Genomic DNA, 25,448 nt, shown 5'->3' with positions numbered 1-25,448 from the left:
ACAAAAATACCAACAACAAAAAAGGATTGGAAAGTAGATCATTAGTAGTGGATATTTTCAGATTTTCTGTTTTTTAAGACATATTTAAAGTAAGCCATTAGAATATCTTGGGAGACTGCAATGGATGTTTCCACTACTTTGTTATATTTTGTTAGTTCCCACTCCTGTTTTTTGGTTTCTTTACTGTGATGCGAGCTTATTTTTACAAAAGAGAAAGGCCAAGCCAAAGAGAAAGGTGTATTATATTATTATATTTTCTAAACTCCAGATCAGGATCCCCAAAGTTTTAACCTCAATAACTGTCCCTGAAAGAGGCAGCTCCTTCAAGAAAAGATTTGCTCAAATGGTGATTAAGGTAGGAATGATGAGATAAACAGGATATGTCTTGATGCACACTCAATAAAATGACTGAATGGGATAACTTCACTGCTCTGTGACTTCACTGTGAAGCATAATATGATGATCTAGTTACCAGTAACTGCTCTCGTGCTCAGCATGCATGTGTTTGTGTGTGTGTGTGTAAATGGTTGTTATCCAAGGGCTCGTCATCTAAACACTCAGCATGGTGGTCTCATGAAATGTCACGACACAACAGAAGACCTCCTATAGCATGAGGCACAGTTTGCAATGCATGTAATGAAAAAAAAATCACAGTGTTTATAAACATTTGTCACATTTACGTACACAAAGTGATGCCGACAGTGGTGGCGGTGGTGACCTGCTGTTGTTTTGTGATGCCGGCAATGCATAAGCATACATATTGACTCTAGTAATTTTCCAACCTTAAAACCCACTCCACTCTGAGTTACATAATATCATATGTGACTTCCTCATTCATGGCAACACTAGGGCAAAGCATGTGAGATTACTCCAGCGCTTTATCCCTCTATCCCCTCCCTTCACTGCTTTTCTAAACCCCCTGCCCCCAATCTCCTCAACACTCCACCACTGGCAGCAATTGTTTTTGTACCAAGATCAGTCAAGCTGCAATGGACTTTCACTCAGGGACTCTAAGCAGGCGTCTGCAGTGGCATTTCAGCAGCTCCACAGGTGTATGCCTGCAGGCTTCCCCTAAGAGCCAGCAGCACCCCACTAGGTTTCACAAAGAGCTTTGTCTCAATAAAAATACTGGCTCATAGATCATAGCGTATAAAGGTGTTTCAGTTTATCTGAAGCTGAATTTGATTAATGTCCTGCAAATGCACTGTGTGGCAGATACAAACAGAAGGCTAAACGTAATTATTTGTACCGGTGTTTCTATAAGCTGTTTTCAAATATGAACTCAGGATAATGTCAAGAGAATGAAGTCAGACTATCACCCAGCAGTTACCCTTTCTCATACAGCCATGTTCTCACAATTTAAATAATTTTATTTGGTTTATGCAAACCTGAATAGACTGTGCGTGAGCTAGCACACAGCGTAACCACTTCCTCTTTGAAGTGACCTTTTCTTTTAAAAAAAAGCACTTTTCTCACATAGTATTGAGGAGATAAGGAGGTTACAGCTAAAGCTGTGCTCTTACATGAAGTGTACCTGTGCAACAGATTTTTTTTCATGTGTATATAAATAACCTTGCCAAGTTTAACAGGATACAAAGCACTATAGTACCCAGGTGTAACGCCAATATAGTACTGAGTCACTGATAAGTGTTGACTTTGCATGTTTTTGAATGAGTTCAAATATGTGTGTGTTAGCTCAGCACTCTCCTCCATTGCAGTCTGGATGCAGATGGGCTGATATGGGTCTGCTCCCCAAAGACCAACCTCTAAGCTGGTGCTCTTGTGGCTGGGTCTATAAAAAGCAGTTTCAGTAGGACAGCATAAACTAGATCACAGGAGTCCCTGTGGGATAAAACCGAAAGGTTCTAAAACTCTGCACCAGTGCTAATAGTCGGGTATCCCGAGAGGAGTCTGCTGTGCAGATCTGGCCCCAATATGGGCAGAAATCTGTGCCATCAGAAACTGAATTTGAATAAGTTCAATTTGAATTTGAATTGCTCAGATTGAATCTGAATTGTAACTTGAATAAATGCTTTTGAAAACTGAATTTGAATTAGTCTAATTTGAAATTGAATTTATGGTTTGAAAATGATCATCACTAAATTGAAATTGAATTTTATATTTTGAAAATGAATTGATTTGCTTTGAAACTGCATTTTATCCTTTAAAAATTCAGCTCTCGAATAATTTCAGTTTCACTTCTCACCATTCAGTTTCAGTTCTACAATTCAATTTCAGTTCCAAAATTCAGTTTTTTGGAACTTACATCCGGTTCCGGTTCAAGCGCAGATTAATAGAACTACGTTTTACTAGCGGACCGAAAGTGTTACCGACGGGAATCTACAGCATCTTGAGCTGAATTAAGACTTCAGAAGTCATTCGTCATGTCGAATGACCAGCGGATAAACTCTCAGGTTGGTAATAAATGTATTACATGTATAAGAACAAGCGTCATGTTAACAAAAGATAGCCGTACAGTAACTGTTATGCTTATTGTAGCTGTTAGCTAAAAACGGTAATTTAGCGTAGTTTGCCCTGAATTCAGCTTTGACAAACAAATATGATCGACTGTTTCTAGTAGAATTCCAAAGTTGTCATCTTGGACCCTCTCAGAGTACCCCCTCTGTATGCTTGCAGAGACCCCTACAGTAGGGAAACATGCAAAAGGGTGCCCAAACCTTTGTATTTTAGCTTTATTTATGTCTTATGCTGGGCAGACACTGTGCGATTTTTTTCAGTCGCACGATTCAGCTCCTGCTCAAACTGTACGATTGACTCGCAGGGGTTAGAAGTTCGTAGGTCACGATGCAGGGTCTCACACTATACGGCCCGATGCTCTGATGCGACCCGAGTGCTCACACTGTGCGTCCATAAAATGAAGGTTATAAGAGAAATTCTGTTGCTCGCTCTCCCTCTCTGTCTTTCACTCACACAGACACACCACCACCATCAACTTTGCTAAATTTCTAATGAAAAACATTGATCAGGCAGCTGTGATTGAGCAGCAGTGTAGATCCAACTATTTTCACGGTTGTTGTGGTCGTGATCATTTTGTTAGGCCACATCGAAAAGGTTCGGGTGAGCTTGCCATAGTTCTACAAGTTGTGCCTCCATCGCTTGTGTCCAGATCACACGCTGCACTGCCGTGCTGCGCCGTCTTTTTCGCTGACATTTGTGTTTGCGCGTGCGCAGTGTGAGAAGCTGCGGTGACACCCTCACGACCAAGCGATTGATGATCGGGAGCTGGTCGTGAGGTGTTAATCGCTTCTCGTTACCCCACGTATACTACACGATGCACGACGCACGATGAAGGCCAAAATCGGGCCGATCGCCAAAACGGTCGCACGACTCAAAAATCGGCTCAAAATGGGCCAAAAATCGCACCGTGTAAGCCCAGCATAACACAGCATCCCAACTCTTTAGCTAACTTAATAACTTTAGCTAAAGTGAATAGTTAGTCTAATTCATTAGTGCAGCATTACTGGATCACCTCTGTTTGAAGTGATATAATATGATATACAACTATCACTGAAACAGCAAACTTTGTAAATAAGCAAACAACACTTCTCATTCTCTAAACGTTTGGCCACAGCTGTAGATTACACTATCAGTGCTTGTTCACTCTTGACAATAATAACATTTCTAAATTTACTTTGTGCATTTACAGGTAAACAATATCTAATATTTTATCTAAATGACTACTTTGTCTTTAAAAAGGGTGAAGAGCCTGAGGCCGGTGACAGTCCAGTTCTACTCTAAGTACATCCTTACAGTGGCTCACAGGACAAGGCCACATTCCTGTCCTGCCAGAAGAGAAGAGAAACTTCAGAGTCTTCATGCAGTTCAACCACACCTGTCATATTCCATATGACAGGGGTCTCAAACTCCAGTCCTCAACGGTCAAAGTGTCATGCAACTTTTCCATGCCCTCGAGGACTGGAGTTTGAGACCCCTGCCGTATGGTGTTCATGCTGTTTTCTACCCCACAGTTACAGCATGTCTGACTGCCTGTTCAGCATATGCAAAAATATATGATGAGTTTAAGCATGTGATGACTAAGGCCTTCCATTATGGTGTTTGTCATCACATGTCACAGACATCTGGATGATCATTTGGAATAAACAAAAACTAAAAACTTGTTACTTCATCTTTTATCTTTATTATTATTATTGTTCTTATTTTACACTTTTCATTGTTAGGCATTAGGTTTATTTGTAGTAGTCCTTTCCAACGTCTTTCCCTCTTCCATGTTACTGTGGCAGCTTGTCAGCATCTATTTGGGGTTGGGAGTGGAACAGAAAGTAAAGAAATCCAAAGTGCCATTAAAACCAGCAGAGGTTCTTATATTTCAGAAGAAGGGATTAATTCAAAAGAAATGACATCAATGCCATATTTTATTTAGGAACACTAGAGAGCACTTTGCAAAATAACACATTCTTATAATTTCACCCTCAGATGAGCCAAGCTACGACTGTCAGGGAAGGTGATGTAGGTACAGAGCATATGAGAGTGGTTAAGTTAATGTCTCTTGTCTAGATGAAGGCACAAGAGGGATCAATGGCAAGGCGTAGAGATTCAGTATCTTGAGTCTTCAGTGGACACTCCATTTCTGGCACAAAACACCTGTAAAAGATGGTCGATTTAGGAGGTGACCCGACAACTTCAGCCTGTCAAACATAGTAATGGAGCAGTGTGTTTAAAAAAAATTTATTAATTAAGCATGCACTCAGTACCCTAAGAATTATTATGGTAGTTAAACACAGTGATAGTTGTATATCACATTATATCACTTCAAACAGAGGTGATCCAGTAATGCTGCACTAATGAATTAGACTAACTATTCACTTTAGCTAAAGTTATTAAGTTAGCTAAAGAGTTGGATGCTGTGTAAGACATAAATAAAGCTAAAATACAAAGGTTTGGACACCGTTTTGCATGTTTCCCTACTGTAGGGGTCTCTGCAAGCATACAGAGGGGGTACTCTGAGAGGGTACAAGATGACAACTTTGGAATTCTACTAGAAACAGTCGATCATATTTGTTTGTCAAAGCTGAATTCAGGGCAAACTACGCTAAATTACCGTTTTTAGCTAACAGCTACAATAAGCATAACAGTTACTGTATGGCTATCTTTTGTTAACATGACGCTTGTTCTTATACATGTAATACATTTATTACCAACCTGAGAGTTTATCCGCTGGTCATTCGACATGACGAATGACTTTTTATTATCTTTAGCAAGTTTTTACACGACCCTATCATACAACCTTAAATGTATCTGTAAAAATATTAGCTTCCCTTTCTCTTGGTCATATTTGATGTTCAGCTGAATATAAAGTCTGAAGGGCAACTAATTTAAACAAAGCCATGATGTTGCCCTTTTCTCTCAGTCATGCCCCTGGAGATAGCCTCTTAAAAACAAATGGAAGAACCCCATGTGGTGCTCTAAGTGCAGTCTGGCAATTTGAAGTCAATAATACAGTAAGGTGAAAAATGATCCCTTTTGTGTGTGTGTGTGTGTGTGTGTGTGTGTGTGTGTGTGTGTGTGTGTGTGTGTGTGTGTGTGTGTGTGTGTGTGTGTGCACGCGTGTGTGTGGGTATGTGTGCATGTGTTTTTTTGACTATTTTATCATTTCTGCCATAAAGATTTAATGTGTGATTTTTTTTTATCTATGTTATTCTTTATGCAAGAACTGTGCATAACGTTTTGTCTGTGAGGATATTTACACTGGATTTCTTCCTTTCTGTCTTTTTTCTTTAATTCTTATTTATTAAGATTTACTATTTAAAATTACTAGCAGATAATGCTGGCGGGCTTTAAAAAGGTTGCACTGAGAAACACCCGCTTGTTGAGTTTCCAGCTGTTTCAAAGGGGGTCAAGGACAAGGCTACGCAAATTTCAACCCCAGCTGCAGCTCTGTCAGATCGGTGAATTCCCATAAGTCAGAGAGGCTGCTGCATATTGCTTCTCAGCATTCACATAACACTTTTGCAATGACCTTTGGCCCCACCACCGGCTAACTGGATAAACAGATGGGCAGCAGATAGCATCTGGAGGGGTTCTCCAATGACCCTCAAATAGAAAATGTAATTACCCTGCACCCACTGGCAGAATTACATCATACTCAGACAACCATCCACTCGCCCCACTCTTTCTTCTCTCTCTCACAGTGCCCCCCAGCATTTATGTAATTAGCTGCTGATAACGGCTGGCTTGTTGTTCCAGAGACTGCTGGTTTACCATCACAGTACAAATACTGCGCCACTGGCTGATGAGTGTCAGGAAGCCCCCTGCCAGGCCACAACCCACAACTGGGAAGGTGCCAATCAAAGCTTTCATAGAGAAAGTAACATTGCCAACAGCCTACAATCACAGGAAAATTCCACTTTTGTTCATGCACTCATATTCAGATGTGTCATAGTATGTAGCTGACAGCCTATTGACCTCTGCAGTTGCAGAGGTCAATAGGCTGGCACAAATGGAGGGCAGAGCAGCTATAGTTACTCATCTGCAAAGTCACGTGTAACCACCCGTGATAAATGACATAGAAGTTACTGAAAAGGTTACCAACAATCCTATTTTATTATTCCTATTCCTACTATAATCTCAGTAAAAATGATATTACTGTGAAATATAACAGCATTTCCTTACCCATGTGCCCCATTTATTTTGTTGTTTCTTTTTGCTTTTATCGTACTATGACAGCTTGAAAACTACAACCAGGTGGCATCTGGAGGAGAGCTCTACAGTGCTACTTCAAATAATTTTCTATAATCTATGTTTCTCAAAGAAAACCTATTGTATTATACCACAAAAATGTGCAGAAGCTTGCTCTAAATATTTACTTCCTTAAAGTAACCCATTTACCGGAATTGAACTCTATCTACACAGAACAGCATGTTACAAAAGAGACATTACAAAATATTAGTTTCCATTTCCAGCAGACTATCTCCTGTCATCTTTCTGCATATCCTTTCTTTTAGCTTTAGGGGTTTCCTTCTAAATGCACCGAAGATAACTGAGAGCTTGAACATGTACAAAGCTTATTAGGTTGCAGGGAGATAAATGCTGGGAAAAAAAATGTCTCAGTTACTGCCCTGAAAATCGGAGATTACAACTCATAGAGCAGCAATAACAAAATGCTATGTCTTCTCTGTGTTGATGAAACAGGGATTGGTACCAATCCTATTTGTTTTGATTCATGCTTCAGTGGTCCCCTGAATATGCTTATATCAGTGTGACTGTCCTGGGACTCCAGCTACAAAGCAACTGACCCTGAAAGCAAAATCAGGAGGGGTGGAAAGCCAGCTAAAAGGTGCAGTGCAGGGTTCAGATCCTGACAACCGCTGATCATCCCACAGATCCTGTCTATCTCTTATCCCCCACCCTCGATTTCTGTCCCTGCTGCTGCCCGACTGTTGCCCTTCTAATCCTATCCCTCAATTTTCATCACAAATGTGGCCACTGTTTTGCTGTACTGGGCAGGGTTAAAAGACATCCTTGCACAGTGCATTGTGATTTCTCTGCTACAGCTAGACAAGAATTTGGATATGTGTTTGGAAATGCACGAATGCACATTAGGGGAATGCACTAGTCTGTATCTTTTCACTCCCTGGCCACAGCCCGACACTGTTTGATTAAAGATGATCCCTGAAGCGAAAAATTAGTGACTGGATTGGAACATGGCACTGGCAGACAGTGGGGGATTTATCGACCAAAATGTTGAAAGTCTAAGGGAGTGTGCCGCAATACTACAAGCATGCAACTTCCATTATGAGTTTTACATGCATGAGCTGCCGAGGGCATCATGGCATATTTTGAACTCACTATGTACTGTGTAATCAGGTGGCAAATCACTCTACCCATAGTCAATATTTACACTTTTTAAGTGTTTGCACATTACACAGGTCTACAGCACAGGAGCCAAGAGGAGGTGATAAATTGTTTGGGTTATATCATCATTAAGAGAGCATGATTTTCAGAATAACACAGTAATGGCTTTCTTACACAGAAGCTGTACTGTTTTGCTTTTTTATGTTTTTGTTTGGAGAAAAAAAAAGCAGAAAAAGCATAAATAATTAAATAAAAATTTGGACAAAACTGCTATAAACAGATAGAGGCCATGAATAATATGTTGGCCTCCAGAGTCATTAACTACTCAAAATGCCCCAACTGTCAAAAACAGGGAGGAACACATACATACGTAACCCCTAGTAGACAGAAGCCCATTGATTGTGTCCACACTGCAATTATAATGTGTGGTTTCAGCAAAGCAATTCATCTTTCTTTTTTCTTTTCAAAATAATTTCTTAACCAATTAGTTTTTTGCCACCACAAATATCATTAAATTGCTTCGGGCAGGCAGCCTGGAGAGGAACCAGCCTGCGTCACTGGGAAGAGTGAGTAAAACCAACACAGTGGCATTCCTGGCTTTCCACATGCAGGGAAAGATCACTGCACCCTCTTGTCCAGTCCCAGCATGCTTTGTGGCATCCAGCAAGATGTTCTTTCTGGGAGCGCATGTTGACAGTCCCCTAGACAGCAAACACTCACTGCACCAAAGGTCACTGTTTGATGTTTAACCCAGAGAGTGGACTGGGAAGAATGAGGGGAGGACTGGAGGGCCGATAGGTGTTGGCTTTGCTAGGGAGGATGAGGAATTGTATGAAGATCATCATCAGGGAACTGTGAGTGAAAATCATGCCCTCAATAACACCCTTGACGTTTAATATAGATTAATATGGACTGGATTACTGTTAGAAGCCTTTCGCCAAATGCCCTTTCCAGGCCTTTGTTATTCCCTTTCATGTTATGCATTTCCTGTCACTTCAACTGGTCAGCATGAGCTAACAGGACCAGGCTGAGTGAAGAAAGAGGAGAGCACAGAGATATGTATCTGCTTGTTGAGGCGGCAGAGAGGCAGACTTGAAGGGAATCAGTGATGCTGTGCCATGACGTTAATCTCTGTCCATTATGCACATTACCTTACATCATTTACAAAGCACGGAGGATTGGTGCCTTTGTGGAGTGGCATTAGTGATGGTAAACACAGCCATGTGCTCTCTCTGTTATGTTTCAGGGTCAATCCTGACCGCTTAATGTGAAGAATATTCTAAAATAATGACTTTTAAAAGTTGTGTATTTTTAGAGCATATAAAGGAGATCGTGCCTGTTTTCCGATGTGGTGCTGGTACGTAATCTAGAACAGATTGAGATCCGTTGATTAACATTAAAAAAAAGACTGGCCCCAAAAGCTGGTACCAGCGCAACACCACAAAACTGCTGGGGCTAAAGTGAGGAGCTACCATGAGAAATTAAGTAATCATTTGCAGAAGCAGCCTGCAGATGTATTTAGATTGAAATGTGGGAGGAAGGTGGAGTACCTAGAGATAACACACACAAACAAGAGGAGAACATGCAAACACCACACAGTCTAGATTCAAACCTAAGACTGTGCTTATGCTTTTAATGTGTCCTCAATACACAAATATATTTTTATGGTATTCAATCACATTAAAATCCAACACATGTAGATTCAAAGATTCTGCCCCCCAGGATTTTCTTCCCAACTTCTGCAGTACATAATGTTTGATTCTCAAATCAGTCCAACAGTAAAATGGACTGGTTCTTATATAGCACTCTTTCTCACCCTTTCACACACACGCATTAATAAAAGCACCTTTTCCTATGCTTAAAAGGTTTTATCCTAGCATTCCCACAGTCACACTCCAATGGATGCAATAGGGTAGTTCCAAAAAGATACCAAAGCAGAACTGGTGATGGTAGCACCAGCACTGAGTATCAATGTCAGGAGGTTAAAGATGGAAGGGGTGGAATTAGAAAGTCTGGATGACACATAGAAATGACTTAATTTATCTGAGTGATCTGAAAAATACAGGTTAAACGTTTATATCAATAAAATAATTTTTCAGTGCAGTGCCACAAACAAAATTTCATGAACCTTCAACATACTGAAGAAGAAACAACTAATTAGTGTCTGAAAATGTGACAAAATAAAACCAAGACAATCTGCATGCAAACTGGGTCAACTAGGGACGGTTTTATGTTAGTGTTATTTGACTTCTATTTATAATGGCTCTTGCAGATGCAAAAACATTCCTCTGGAGTAAACAAGCAGGTGAGAAATGTTCAAAAAAAAATCATCTTACACCTTTAAAGGATTTCCAAAACCTGCTATATTCTCCCAAAATGTGTAACATTTCCATGCGTGGGAGGCTTGGAACCGTCACCAAAGAGCATTCACACACATTTACCTCCAAAAAATGAAATTCTACCTATGTAAACAACCTATCACATATACAGAACTATCCATTAAAGTTGACCTTTTAGATGCCAACTGTGGGGGTGCTTTCAATGACATAGTTGGACAGCTTGTCACCATAGTAACAAGGCAGTTCAGTCAATAGTGGTTTTGGGGTTTAAATGCCATTGCAACAAACAGTAAGATGTTACCGGTTGTGCAACAAGTTCCAAAGAATAGTATTGCAACTCATTAGCAAAGTCGGACTAGTGGGCGACAGTAATTGTTATGGGAGGGGAAGGGAATTAAACGAGTGTCGTTAACTGTTACCCCTGCCCACCCACATGTCCCTGGAGAATCCCATCCACCACTGGTAGATGCTATCTGCTTTTAAACACACATAAACACGCATTCTCTCCTGAATGCCCTCTCTGTTTCTCATACTCCCCACCAGCTCATTTGCTTCCTTGTTCTAACTATCAGCATCCATCCATTTGCATGCACAGTAAATAAAACCACCGACCCCAGGCTTTCTAATTCTATGCCTCTGAAACGGTTGTATGGGGAAAGCCATTTGAGAATTTATTCCACATCACACAACACTTTCTACCCACTAGTCCGCTCTTTGGCCTTGCCAGAACTGGTTCAAGATTTCATTGCACTAATTTGTCATTTACAAAAAATGTACAAGTCAGCTAGCAGCACTTCTAACCAACTTGTTTGAAACAGAATCCATATCAGTGGCACTAAAGCATCAAAAAGGTTTTATGTTGCTGATGCACAAATGGCATAATGCTGAAAATCTTGGTACTTAAGTAGTTCTAATAATAATAATTAGATTAACATGTTAGAAAATTTGCAGATCACTAGTTAACTATTACTTAGTTTAAGAGTTACAAATTCAGCCCACCTGGGCATCACTAGTAACAGATGGACTCTTGGAGCTAACGTAAGCTGTTTATGAAAGAAGGACATAACCACTATGGCATTGCTCATTGGTTTTTGAGGTCTGTTTTGAAACTGCAAACTGAGTATTTAGCAAACTTTCCTCTTAGCTTTTGAATAACAGCTTTGTTGAGTGAACAGTATACTTGACTGAGAAACTGACACACTGCAGGCTCTAATGGTAGCAACCTTTTCATGAAGTAGCCATGACGTAAAACATATGCTGTTTATTATCTATTTATCGCCAAATACAGCCATAATTTACAAAATGATCATCATGCTGTATTAAATAAGACTTCAAGCTAGAGATTTAGACCATAAACTTTAAGCCACTTAACTACTGGCTTTTCATACCCAGAAGCTACGTCCATCCTCTATATACAGCTTGTGCTTGCTGAAAAGGTAACTAAAGAGTTTTTGTTTAACTAGTACACCAAAATCCTGAACTAGTGAGAACAAATCTCCAACTAGTACAGACAAAGACCAAATTAGAAGGGGGAAATAAATTAGAAGCCTGACATGGAAGCTTGACTGAAAAGATGTGGTAGTATTAATATGACGTAGAAGTTTCAACCCACATTCCCTATTTGAAGGTGAAGCCCAGGGTCTGGCTGGGAGAATAAAGCCAGCAAATAACCCTAAAAATACGTGATTGTACTTTGAATATTGAGCAATAAAATAAGGATTTTTTTTTTTTTAAATGAGGGCGTAGCCCACATATGCCAGATTGGTATCCTGTGGTTTCTTGGAAGAGGTGATAAGGATCATAGCATGGTGGCAGGGCATAAGGGAGAAAGAGAATTAGAGGGGAAGGAGGACAGCACGTGTTTATATTTATTTTTAAGTAAAAGTCTTATGAAGTGCTGTGAAAATTTTCCATTTTAAAAATGTATCCTGTAGCAGAGATACATGAGAACATGAGATAAGACAAAAAACATGGAGGAAATTCAGCACAATCTCCAAATAAACTCGTGAAAGTTAAGTGCAATCAGCCAGGGTAATGACAAAGTGTTATCAGAGATCACTGTTCTTTATTAAAAGCCTCTATTTTGCAAGCAGTGAAACAGGGGCAGACACTATGGGAGCTGACCCCAGACAGGTAAAGATCAGGCTTTGTATCTTTGTCTCTTTCCCTTCCTTCATATAGAACATCTCACACTTGTCCTCCCAACCTTTCTCTCATCAAGCCCTCATGAGAAATGAGTCGCTGTCCTCGATCATTCTAAGATACTAAACAGTTTCTACTTTGGCCCACTTATCCCAGATCTAAAATAAGAGCCACCGACATTAGCGCCAAAAGGAGAGATCTCAGTTGTCCCATGAAAAATGAGCATAAAAACTTCCACAGAAAAATGCAGGCATTGCTGAGTCGGTGATAAGATAGCGCTGTGGTAAAAGAGGACTAAAGGATATTACTAGCAAAAGCTTATCTCAAAGGTCAGAGAAGGTGCCAAACAGCCAAGGACTAAAATATGTTTTTTACAAACAAAATGTCACAGAAGGAGCAAAGCTGGCGTGAAACAGAAGATAATGACTTTTGTATCAATGTCACAGTTTTAAACAGGTCAGGATGACATGAGGCAGCAACAAGGCACTAATCTCAAGAGGAAACCAAAACGAAGAGAGGGAAATGTCATCAAAATTTCTCAACAGTGTCTAACACAGCAATCAAATTTATCTTTCTATTGCAAAGCTGTCAAAGTGACACAAAGCAGAGAGAAAACTTGCAGAGAGAAGATGCTGTGAAGAGAGAAATTTTGCCATTGCATGTACAGAATCCAACAAACAATGTGGCCTCTGTATTTGTATGAGGGAATGGTATTTGGATGGGAAACTACCAAAGAGAAATTCATCTGTTAAACTCCAATAGTGAATATTCAGAAACACAAACAGAACTTGTCCTTATGGGCCATACAGTAACCTGACCAGCGCCTGCTCACCATCTCCACTTGCCGTGGATCCAGGTTGGTGGGTGCATTGGCTGGCACAGCAAACTGGATCTTCTTCCTCTCCTTGGGCTCCCCCTCGACCTCGGGTGACACAGAGGGCTCCATGGCTCTGGATCCTGGAGGTCTGACTCCCAGCAGAGAGGAGAGGAAGCAGCTGGAAATCTCTATAACCTCCAAGAGGAACCTCCCACTCCTGGGTAGTCCCAGTCCTGAAGACTTTTCTTCTTTCTCTTGCTTCACTCCTTCACAATCTCTCTCTATTTCTACCTCTCTTAGAAAAAGTGAAAAGACTTTTTTTCACCTCTTTTGCTCTCCTGCAGCTGCTAAAATCCCCCTACACTTCTCTGGGTTTCACTCTTTCCCTGTTTGCAGTCCCTTTAAACCTGTGCAGCAGGAGTGAATGAGGCATGTCCTTAGATCTGGCTGTGAGGGAGCGAAGTGGGTGGATAGAGAGTGGAGGGGAGGGGCCAGTGACCAAAAGAAGGTGGAGATATTCAGGGAGAGGGAGGAGTCACAGTAAATGGGGAGGAGGGAAAAGAAGACGTGACAAGGGGTGGAGGGTGGGCAACGCTTTTTTCTACCTATTTAAGCTGAAGTTGATTTGTAATCAGAAAAAAATAGTAATCTCATCACATCAGCTGAGCCTCTTTTGGCCTCTATATGTGAGAGATTTATGATGGGAGATGAGGGTGGCAGGGAGTGCAAGGAGAGATAAACAAGAGGAGAGTGATACGTGCCGTATGCAGGAGGAATGTACAGAGGGATCCTGCTGCTAAGCCGATGCCACCGACATTACTGGATTTACAGGCGGTGTTGTATGTAATGCTATGACCATATGACTGATAGCAGTCAGGGAAAGTACCACGATTGTCAGAGAGAAATACTCAGGATGTCCTTCTGTCAAAAGCTTGATTGGATCTCAGTGAAAAAAACAAGTAAATGTATGCCAAATAAGATAAAACTTATCACAACCTTGGCTTGTATGATTTAGAGTGAATGGGACATAGTGATCTTTAGATGACAAACATGGAGAAGATACAAGTGAGAATGAGAGAGGGGGAAGACATTGTGGTGACATACAGGGAAAAGAGGACAGCGTCAGTGTTATTTTCAGGGCCTTGCTGTTATTTCACTCACATGGCAGAGGGATTTGGACAGTGGAGAGGAGTGGATTTGGCCTCAGGACAGAGTTGGGCTTTGGCATAGGCTGGAATGAAGGAGTCAGCTATAGTGTTGGTGATAGTGGAGGAGGAATAGGAAGTGCACAAGGGGCTGGAGGGACTTTGTGGCCATAACAAAGAAGGTCAAGGTATATATGGCACTTGGGGACTGCATCTACAGAGTCTGAAAGAAAAAGAGTAAACTGAGTGTTTATCCTGCTGGTAAGAACAAAATGAACTTGCCAGAATGCATATTGCATTTTCAAGGGTTTGCCTGAGTGTTGGACCCTGCTACAAAGCCACTTCTGTTCAAAGCAAAGCACCACCTCCACATGCCTGCAAGATGCAACTCATTAGTGGATTATTATCTTCATCTGCTACATGAAGTCCCAAAAGGTCGCGATTTGAGGTTTATGAAAAAATAGAGTACATACAGATTGTCTCAGATGTTGCTGAGTGCTTCTAAAGAAATTTCAGTAATGCACTGCTATTTGATTTTGTTCCAGAGTGGTTGCATAACTTGTAGTGTGTTCAGGGGGATTGCACAATTGTATTTATTTATTTATTTTATAAAGACTGTGTAAAAGGGTCTGTGTAAATGTCTAGTTTACTACAAGGTACAGATTCCAACTTTTAATGAATCCAGAGATTGAGTAGTTCAAATCGACAATGAGGCAATGATCAAACAGAGATTTTTCTTTATGCTTAAAAGATAGCCCCATTGCAGAGTGACATGAAGCATACTTTATATATCAGGGAGGTTTACTAGAGCTTGAAAGGCACATTTGACCAAATGTAATAAATACAGGTGCACTTCAGTGCCTTTGTTCTCGTCATAGCAAATAAGACACAGATTTGGGACTCAACTTGGTCTCTGTACAAATATGAAGGAATGCTTTGCAGGCATTCCTCAGAACTATAATACGGCCATTACAGGAAAGCTCTAATTAGCCTCTGTCAGATCAGTACCATTAGTAACAGCAAGACAAAGAGGCCTCTCTTTTGTGCAGTGCCTGAAAACCTACAAGTGAAGTCGTTTTAAATGTTTTGTTTCACTTCATTTACATCCTCCTTTTTCTCATGCTACACTGCTAAAAAGAGTTAAAAGATAGGTAAAAGAGGCACAACCTTTAAAGAAGTCCAGCTACTGTAACTGAGTACCAAATGTCTGTCAATGATGGGGCATGAGATAGCACAAGGCCCTCTTAAAATATGTCCTCCTACTTCTAGTGTAAGAGTCCCACCCAATGCCTACTTGCACTGGATGACAGCATGGACATGACCAATGGTGCATCTTACTTCAAACAAATATCCATGTAATCTACTGAACTCAGGTTTTAATTTGCAGCTTAATCCATTTCTCCACTAAAAATTCTTCACCATTACCTAAGTAGGATTATGACTTTTACTTCAATAATCCAAAGAGTCGTGAGCCTGTGTTGTAAGCTACACTTGAGGCTGATGATCACGTTCAGAGGTTTGTTTGTTTTCTGTTGTTTTGTAAGACTAATTTCCCACACTGTTTATAGTTCTGAGCAATTTTGCCCAATTTAAAAAGAAAGGGGAACTGCCGCTGCTGCGTACAGCTAAAAATACCATCAAGCTAAAGCTAGTAAAGAAAGAAAAAAAAGAGGAAAAACATCACATCTGCTTTTCACACTATTCCTTTGGGACAGCATATGTAAGGAATTTGTTTCCAACTTTGTTTCCTCAAACTAGAAGCAACTTATAGTCAAACTATAAGCTTCCCCCAAGCATAATGAAGTGGTACCGGCACCTAAACCTAACACTGTAATTTAACGCCTCATTTATAATTTGAACCTAATCAAACAGAGACAGAAAATACAAGTGACAAGTTTAAGGTCATTCTCCCTTTTTGCTTATACTACAAACATATCAAAGTATCAAAAGATGGAGTTCATGCATCACTCAATAAACCACTCATTTCCCTCTTCTCATACTGATGGTGCATTCGGGATCTGGACTAAACTAAATATATTCCTTAGGTATTTGAATATAAATACATATCAGTGCAGACCATTTTGTGGCCTATTTTTAAATCCTACTGAAACTCTGTAACAGGTTTCTTTGCAGGGTTCTGTTGGGAGGCAGGTTTGAGAGAAGAAACTATATCAATGCTGTAATCAGATGCAAATTCCAGCATGCTGCCCACTTCACAGGAATTAAATCTGCCAAGCTGACTCAGAATAAGGATCTGTTTATCATGAGTGTTGACAAGTGCAAACAGGACTTAGCTCATCTTTTTGTCAAAAAATTTTAAACCCATTTTAAGATAAGTGATAAACCCAGAAAGAACTTAAAGCTCTGCTAGCACTAGTAGCTGAAGAGACCTGCTTGACAGTGAAGCTGGCTAAGATGGAAATCTGCAACTGCGCTATGTCACAGTCAGTAGATAAAGCTAAAAAAAAAATGCACCAAAAAGCACCAAAGCTGATATGTATGTTTGTCTTCAACATTGTTTTCATCTAAGAAAGAATTGTTTTGATATTTAGATTTTTTTAAAATAATTTTAGCATTGTGGTTGCTAGAAACATGTCACAGGAATTCGTTTGGGCAGATTCAGGCAGCCTCTCTGTTTAAGAGAGGTCTCACCTTCCAGAGAACTTTATTCTTTCCCCCTCATCAGAGACATCAAGATAATTGATTTTAATTGATTGATAATTGATAATTTATGACTTTGATGGGCTGCCTAATACTGGAGAATCTGTATAAACTCAGTCGTGGAGACAGATTTGCTATAACTGAGTCATGCTGAACAATGTTTTCAGTGTTTTAGGTTTTAATGCTACCTTTAGAGATGAGCACCATTCTCTGGTTTGTGCAATCTGACTTTTTTTTTTCTAAAACCTGGTTACCTATTTTCTTTTTGATGTAATCAGATCAGTATCCTGTTTTCAGGTTTCATCATGAAAAACAACCCAGTTTCAGTAGGGGTATAGTTTAATGCCCTTTTATCGTATAGTTTATTTATTATATAAATTAACAGGATATTCAGTAGGATAGATGATGTGCATGACTGTGACTTAAAAAAATATTGTTTTTTCCCTTTTAGAAATCCTAATGCTTAAAAGCATCAGAACCTTACATTACACAATTCTTCTATAACATACCACCTCTAAATTAACCATGTCCTTCCTGCTATAATGACTTCCTCCACAGTCCTCTTTTACCTGAAGTATGGACATAAATTGAAAATGTGAGTTTTTTGTTTTGGAAGGAGTAAAAATTCCTATACATTTCTGAAATACTAAGTTAAAACTATCAAATTGCAGACAATTTGATTTTTAGCATCATAATATCTGAATGAAAATTCATTACTAAACATCCCTTCTGGCCATAAAATATGAAAGTTGCAATTTCTGTCATTTTGAAAAGAAAGTGCTCTGTTAGTCCAAATTCCACAAATCAGAAAACCCAGGATATCCACTGACAATACAGTAGACGTCATATAGATTGCGTAAATGGTGCTTGATGTAGAGATCTCACACTTGTGTTCTCCACAGTGGAATAAAATAAATTTCTGGTTCTTGGAGGGTTTTTTGTAAAAGTGAATAAATAAAAACAGAGAAAAAGAAAACACACAGACTGAATGAGCAAGTGTGATGCTGGCACAGTAAACATAAACAGGATGATCATCTGGGATCTGAAACTTGAATTACAGATAACGCTGTAGTTCTTCGAAAAGCAATCACAATTCTCGGGCAAAATAAGACAGGATTTAGAGAAGAAAGGAGCAGCAAATAAAAAGAAAGTGTTTATAAATCAAGTAAAATACGATAAAAAAAGAGATTTAAAATAAATGATAATAAACGATCATTAAAACTGGTCAGAAAAGAGTGTGCTGTTATTGATACTTAAAATAACCCTTTAAAATTCATACTTCATAATAAAAGCACATTTTAAACACTCTAACTAAATGATTTCATATTTTACTGAAGATTCACCATCATTATGCTGCACATGATGCAAAGCACATACCAGCTAAATTACATTAGAGCACCAGTAAATCAGATTTAGGGCACTAGTAAATCAGATTTTTTTTTTCTAAATTCAGTCGACTCCTATTTCTAGGAAAATCTAACAGTATTTAATGTTGCTGTTACTGGCTGCTGCTCTGTTCTGCCAGCTCATTGTGTACAGTTCCACGAAAGCAGCTGAAATTATGTTAAAAGATGAAACCGTTTGGTTCAGTAGAATACGCAAGGCTGACTATTTCAGTGCATTATACAGGGAAAATGTATTCAAACATTACATGCTAATCAGGAGCATCCTCCCGCTTTGGTTGTATGGATTACTACAGAGACAAATTGTCAGGTAAGCTTTCAAATCAGAGCAGCCAGGCATTGTAAAATCCCCCGACCGCCTGTCATATTAACGACATTACTCCACATTGCCGACACACTGACAAGTAGAACAAATTGCTCTAATTGGAAAGCAAACAGATATTCTACAGAACTCATTTGTGCATGAAGGGATTAACAAATAAAACTACTTCAAAGGGGAAAAAATGTTTTAATGCTCTGATACTAAGCTATCTAATTTTTTAATTTGTGCACTGTTACACTAGTGCCGGCCTACCTGTAGTGAATATCTCCGGGGAAGTCAGTATTTATTTGTAGCTCTAATTAAATCAGTTATGTCACTTGCTCTACTCATGATGCTGCTGCGTGTATTTACAGACACTGTCTAAACTCATCGATATGCAGACTCGCATGTCTCTAGCTCTATTTTTATTGCACTTCACAGTGTTTATTCATTTAGCTTCCGCCTTGTCATTAAATCACTGTTTTGGCAAAACCACAGGAAAAACCTTCTGAAGATAGATCTTACTAGCTGCTTTAGAACAGCGAGCTTTATAATAACTCCAGCAGACAGCAGGGACAACCTGTACAAAATGTGTGGCATGTGTACTGTAAACTCACGCACACAAGTACTCACAGTGGAGACACTCCAACCCAGATAAAAGGTCTGCAATTCTATCTGCTCCTAAACAGAGCATCTTGTGCCATCTGACAAAAGCCTTCCTGTTATGAAACTAATTCACAGGTGCATTAGACCCCCTGCAGAAGATACCCCAACCATTTCAAGCACGAAATGCATTCTGGTTATCTCAATGAAGTCGTGTCAAAAACAAAAGGGAACAAGGAACTGTGTTGGTAAAAAAGCAACAATATAACAGATTAACCCGTCTCTTTGAGGCTAGCATAATTCTCTCTACCTGCTGGGTCCTGTAGTAGTAATAAACCCGCACATTCACAGGGGATTTCAGGGAGAAAAATCACTGTGAAAGGTGAAGTATTCCATTAGTCTGGATGACAGAGAGGCTTTATAACATAATAGCAGGTGGTATCTCAGTTGAGGGGCACAGAGAGATACTGTGTATCAGTCAGCACCTCACTTGACTCCTCACTCATCCAGTTATATAACATACCATCGCACAATAAACACGCTCTGTTCATATAAAAAACCACAGTCGGATACACCTGGGAAAGCTGCCCTTCCCAGCAGTATCAGCACCAACTGTGGTGACATTATGTTGCATTGTGTTGACTAAAGATGCTTGTGTACCATCTACTGTTCTACTAGTGTAATTACAAGTTCTTAAACGACTTTTGTCTTGAAGGCTTTACTTCTTTTCATTTGTTTTTATGTATATATGCATACACTCCTTGGTCACTTTATTAGGTACACCTTTCTGGTACTTGGCTCTATCCCCTTGTGCCTTCAGAATGACCTTAATTCTTTGAAAACATTGCTCATAGATTTTGCCTCATGTTTACATGATTCTGACAAATTCTGACCCGACCACCCTAATGTCACAGCAGAAATGAAGGGAAAATTTTTCACATCTTCTATTGTCCAATTTTGGTGAACCTATATGAATTGGACCCTCAGTTTTTGTGTTCTTAGCTGACAGAAGTGGTATCTGGTATGGTCGTCTACTTCTAGGTTTGATGTGTGGTGCATTCAGGGATGCTCTCTGATCGATGCTTTACCATCAGCTTGATTAAGTCTGGTCATTCTCATCTGTCCTCAGACATCAAAGGCATTTTCACCAAAGAACTGCCAGCTACTGGATATTATCTTTTTTCTTGACGGTAAAGCCTAGAGATGGTTGTGCAGGACAATCCCAGGAGATTAGCAGTTTCCACAATATTCTGACCAAAAAAACACTCAAAGTCACTTAAATTACTTTTTGCCCACATTCTGATACTTGGTGTGAACTTAAGCACTTCATCCTGACAATGTCTAAAGCACTGAATTGCTGCGATCTCATTGGCTGATTAGATATTAGTGCTAGTGGAAGGGGGGGTTATGAGTTATTTTTGTGCAGAACTTGGATTGTTTTCAGATTTTTCTCACCATTTCAGCAGGGTGGATGTTTGACGCCAAATCAGGTTGTCTGATTGAATCAGGTTCCTTCAACCACTGGGTGCCATCTGTGGAAGCCATCATCTGAAGTGGTACACTGAGTGCTGTGCATGGAAATATGGCAGAAATCAGACAGGCATAAAAGGAATTACCCCCCTGGAGTTTGTTAGGACAAGATCGCACAAATAAACCTGCAAGAGAATCAGTGAAGGAACACCAGATGCAAAGAAAAAAATAATAATTCAGGAACAAAACAATATACAACAACACATCAGGGGACACAAAACCTTCTGAAACAATAAAGAAGTCAATGCAAATTGTTCTTAAAATTTAACTTCAGTGTGATAGGCTGCTTGAAAAGTAAAATATGGTTCCCAGACTAGTGTGTAAAGACCAGCAACAGACCATGCTAGAACACCACTGAGGTCACAGTTCACAAACAGAAGGACAGTAAAGTTTCATACTTTCAACTATACATTCTCAGGAAATCTAGACAATAAAATCTAGATAGTATAGATGCAATATATATATATATGTGTGTGTGTGTGTGTGTGTGTGTGTGTGTGTGTGTGTGTGTGTGTGTGTGTGTGTGTGTGTGTGTGTGTGTGTGTCCTGTAGTCTCTTTGGTGGACTTTCACATAAAGTAACTTTGTAGATTAATTTGTGCAACACCCTGCATATCACTTTCACTTGCGGAAAGCACACCTGCCAGAAATTAGGTTGCTTTTTATATCAACAAATTATATTACAGTGCTATTGTTAGGTTTTGTATTGTTTATTGTCATTTATGCTTAGAAATATCTACTTATATATGCTTAGAGTTTTATAATTAGTTTTAGATTTGTAGAGGTTTGATCCTTAATAGTCTGCAAACTTTGTGTGCATTCCAGAGCACTCTGGGAGCATGTGAGAGGTCGTACCTTCTCTTATTGTTTTATGGTAGGATAAACGTAGCTATATCTGTTTTAGGCTAAGTGCCTTTTGTTTAGATGAACTGCTGGACTTCCAGACCAGCAGGTTTAGGGAAGTCATTTATGGGGTCACACTCGGACCACACACACACACACACACACACACACACACACACACAGGGAAGGTACTCTTTGTTTGTATGTAGACGTCATATGTTAATGAAGCTATGTATATTCATGTAACTTCAATAAAAGAGCAGTGTTATGGGGGAGCAGATGAGAGCAACTGGGGTCAAGCGAAGGAACGGCGTTTGTCCGGTTCTCTCCCGTGCACGAGAAACATGAAGAACTTTGCCTACTTCGTGTCTTGCTTGCTGTGTAATTATATTGTCTTCAACGTTCCAGCGAATAGGTTCAAGCTACAAACCTATCAGTTATATTTTTAATATATTAAACTCTTAAGCATTTTGTTTGGCATAATCTCTAGTATGAAATAAGCACTAAAAGAAATTCCAAAGAAAAAAGCCTGACAGTATTTACACTTCACTTATTGCAAATTCCACTTCAATTTGTGATAAGTGATGGGTAAATACAGATAGTACTCAAAGCTAAACTCAGCACCATTAAATAATAAAGGATATAATTATAAACAAATTCCAGTAGATGGCAGCCTTTTGCTACATTTGGCTCTTAAGCAGGCTCAACCCTTGTTGACTAGAAATAACTTTCCTAGTGGGGGTTGAAACTGAAACTGAGGTGATCGTTTAGGATGAAAGCAAATTTAAAAACGTGTTGCCACTGAGGGGTATTAAACAGTTGAATAAATCACTCTTAATAGGATGCGGCAGTCTAATCAAGATACAGTGAAAACAGAGAGGAAAATTCTAAGACAGGACTATGAGGATGAAGGACAAGCTGAAGGGACATGAGGCAACAATGAGAGAAACTCAGTGTTTAAACTTTGACATGTAGGTTTCCTCAAGGATAATAGAGGGTGATGTGACTGGTAGATATGTGAGAGCAACAATACACGTGTGCCTGGATGTCAGGAGCAAAGTAGGGTGGGGTGCTGTAGATGTAGCAGGTGGAAGACATGGTGAAGGCAGAGACAGAGGAGGACATGGCAGTAGGGCAGTGATTTAATTAGCACCCTCTACCCCCTCCAGCCCTTCACTCATAGCATCAATAATGCATGGCCCCTTGTTTCCACTGCCATAATTAATCCTCTCTTACTATAATTAAAAGCCAAAAATCCCACAAGATGGTTCAGCTTGGCCAGGCATGGGTAGGGTTGGCACGGGAACTGATGAAAAACTCCAGAGCCTCATATTCGCCCTGTGGACAGACAGATCGACAGACAGACATGTTGACAGAAAGATCAATAGTCGACCCAACTCCATCACAGGCAGAAGGAATGAGGCATGAAGACAAGCTGAAATACAAGGGGAAAATGTGACATGCAGCAAATCAAATGAATGAATTTGACAGACTTGTGATGAGAAGCGCTCCTCGAAAAGGGGGCTTTGTGTGCAACATTTGTAAATGAGTAAGTGAAGAAAGAGCAAGCCAAGCACCCACCTAAAAACCCCAGAAAAGAGGACGGGTGTACAAATACACACACACACACACACACACACACACACACACGTACTTACAGAGACATCCTGCTCCCAGATGAGGTTTATCTCTGCTGCAGCCAAGCCAGACGAGAGGGAGAGGTGGAGCTTTCTGATGCTGCAATTAGGACCACACTGTCTGGGCGAGCAAACAAGAATGAATATTTCAGTCCGGAGATCTCCATGGGTACCTATGGTGGGGGCCTGGCACACCTACAGGCACACACACACACACACACACACACACACACACACACACACACACACATACATAGACGGATACACAGCTTATCATGGCTGCCAGAATTATTCACCTCCCAATCACAGATGCCACAATTATCACATCAGTATCGCTGCGTAAATGATGCCAACTGTTATGCTCATTGAACTATTGTACAAGGTTTACAATGTGAGCATAAATATGGATCAGTAGCAGTCCTAGTATGTAGCTGATCCCTTCTCCTTTATGAAAATAGGTGCAACGAGCATCCGAGCTTGGCCGCGTGCCAGGAAACAGCACAGTTGGCAGAGCAGAGGTCATCTCTCAACCTACCTCAATTTCTTCTCTCCCCCCGCCTCCCCTCTCTCTGGCTACCTTTCTCACCTCCTCTTCCAGACTGAAAGTACTCACCTCCCTCAGTCACCTCTTTGGTCTCTTCAGCATTTTTAAACGGTGCTTTACTTCAGGATCTCTGCTGTGCACATTCTCTTCACAGCACACACACGCGCACAAGCCTTGTACATTAGGATTACTCCCTCTGGTGTGGGTTCATTGTCGATGCTCCGTGCAGCCCTCCTCCTGCCCCGCCGTCCTCGGCCCCATCTCTACTTGATTTATCGCCCTAAAATACCACTGCACTAATTAGTCAAGTAATTAATTAATAGGCATTTGCATTTGTGCATATGCAATTAGGGGACTGGAGAGAGGAGAGTGCAGATGGGGTCCGGGAGTCTGATGGGGGTGGGAGGGTCCGTGTGTATGTGTGTATATGTGTGTGTGCATGTGAGCTGTATGTCATATTTGTGCCAGCAGAAGTTTGCACTTCTTCCAGAAAGACAAGTGAAGTGCAGGTCATCACCTCACACGTCTGACAGTAAAAAAAGGGAAGAAGGAAGGGGTGAGGGAATGACAACGGTATAGGGAGGTGTGGCTTGATGACTTTGAAAGGCTCTTATGTGTCATTTGAACATGGAGGAAACGAGTGATGGAGAATTTGAGATCTTAAAGGGAGAGGGCTTTAATTTAGAATCTGACTGCATGCGTTTAGCCTGTAAAAGCACAGCAGGTGGTCCTTACTTAAGGCTAATCCACATACAAACCGGATGCAAAGTCATTCTAAAACATCATAATTCCAAACAAGCTCTTCTCTGGCATTTCAATTTCAGATCAAACTCTCCTTGATTGGAGCCGCCTTGAGCCCAGTGCTGGCTAAAGCCACGCCGTTGACATTTAGCATTTATTTTGGCAAGGTGACCTGAAGGTTGTTTTGGACTTGTTGGGAAGCACCAGGCTCCCATCACCACAGCGCTCGCATCTCTCCCCCCCTCCACCGTCCAGCTGAGGTAGGATAGGGCACCAATTTGGCTAGCAGTGAAGCTCAGTGTCCCTCAACACAAATACACATGCTGACACAATCACACCACAGTGGTTCAAGGTACTGCCAGTTTATCATTCCCTCTTTCCCATAAGGGATAAGAGACACATTAATGAATGTGCAACATCACGGCTCCCTAACCACAGCTGCCACACTAGCGTTAACCCCAGGGATGACCCCGCAACCTCCCAAACACTGCCATAGTTGTGGCTTTGCAGGCAATGTAGGGGTGATCGAGACCCAAGGACATGATCAGCTTCTATCAGCTATTTCTCAGCCTCCAGGTCCCTGTTCCCTCAGCCCGATGGGTGTCTTTGTGCCAAGTTGGACTTGGTGGTCATCAGGCTCATTTCTCCCACATTAACTCCACTAATGCCTCCTAAATAGAGAGATCTCTGAGCTGGGGTGGACACAATGCAGCAAATCAGACATATTGGAGGGATCGGGGCGCTGGTGGCAAGGAATTCTTGCATCTCTGCCACTGATGTGCCAACATGCCTCCTAAATATTGAGGATCTCTGCCAGATTCAACCAGCATGTCATCTACTGCTACACCCCCCTTCCTCCTCATTTTTCAAACATCCCTAGTGGGTCTGCACACCTGGGTCTCAGACTCTC

General features: G+C 40.6%; 2 protein-coding genes across 5 annotated transcripts in view; both read right to left on the bottom strand.

Annotated features, from left to right (window-relative positions):
- ppp1r1b (protein phosphatase 1, regulatory (inhibitor) subunit 1B) overlaps positions 1-20,973 on the bottom strand; it is a 30,468-nt gene extending 9,495 nt beyond the window's left edge. Inside the window, exon 1 of one of the 4 annotated variants that reach the window (XM_086289819.1) lies at positions 20,700-20,973. In XM_086289819.1, coding sequence (XP_086145945.1) covers positions 20,700-20,792 — 93 coding nt within the window. In that variant the 5' untranslated portion in view covers positions 20,793-20,973. Of the gene's footprint in view, positions 1-13,146; positions 13,656-20,699 lie in introns of those variants that run through there. The other 3 variants (XM_086289820.1, XM_086289817.1, XM_086289818.1) reach the window with 3 other exon arrangements.
- A 1,879-nt stretch (positions 20,974-22,852) lies between these two features.
- cdk12 (cyclin dependent kinase 12) overlaps positions 22,853-25,448 on the bottom strand; it is a 49,635-nt gene continuing 47,039 nt past the window's right edge. Inside the window, exons 16-17 of the transcript XR_015128856.1 lie at positions 23,275-23,448; positions 22,853-22,954 (exon numbers count right to left, since the gene is read on the bottom strand). The gene's annotated coding sequence lies outside the window, so the exon portion shown is untranslated. The remainder of the gene's footprint in view (positions 22,955-23,274; positions 23,449-25,448) is intronic.

This window comes from Aulonocara sp. 'chitande type north' Nkhata Bay, linkage group LG4, assembly GCF_057382095.1.
Source record: "Aulonocara sp. 'chitande type north' Nkhata Bay isolate Kocher_YH1m ecotype deep benthic linkage group LG4, A_spYH_male_GT1.1, whole genome shotgun sequence".
NCBI lineage: Eukaryota > Metazoa > Chordata > Actinopteri > Cichliformes > Cichlidae > Aulonocara > Aulonocara sp. 'chitande type north' Nkhata Bay.
The sequence above is the reverse complement of the archived record's forward strand: the minus strand, read 5'-3'. Positions and strand labels throughout refer to the sequence as shown.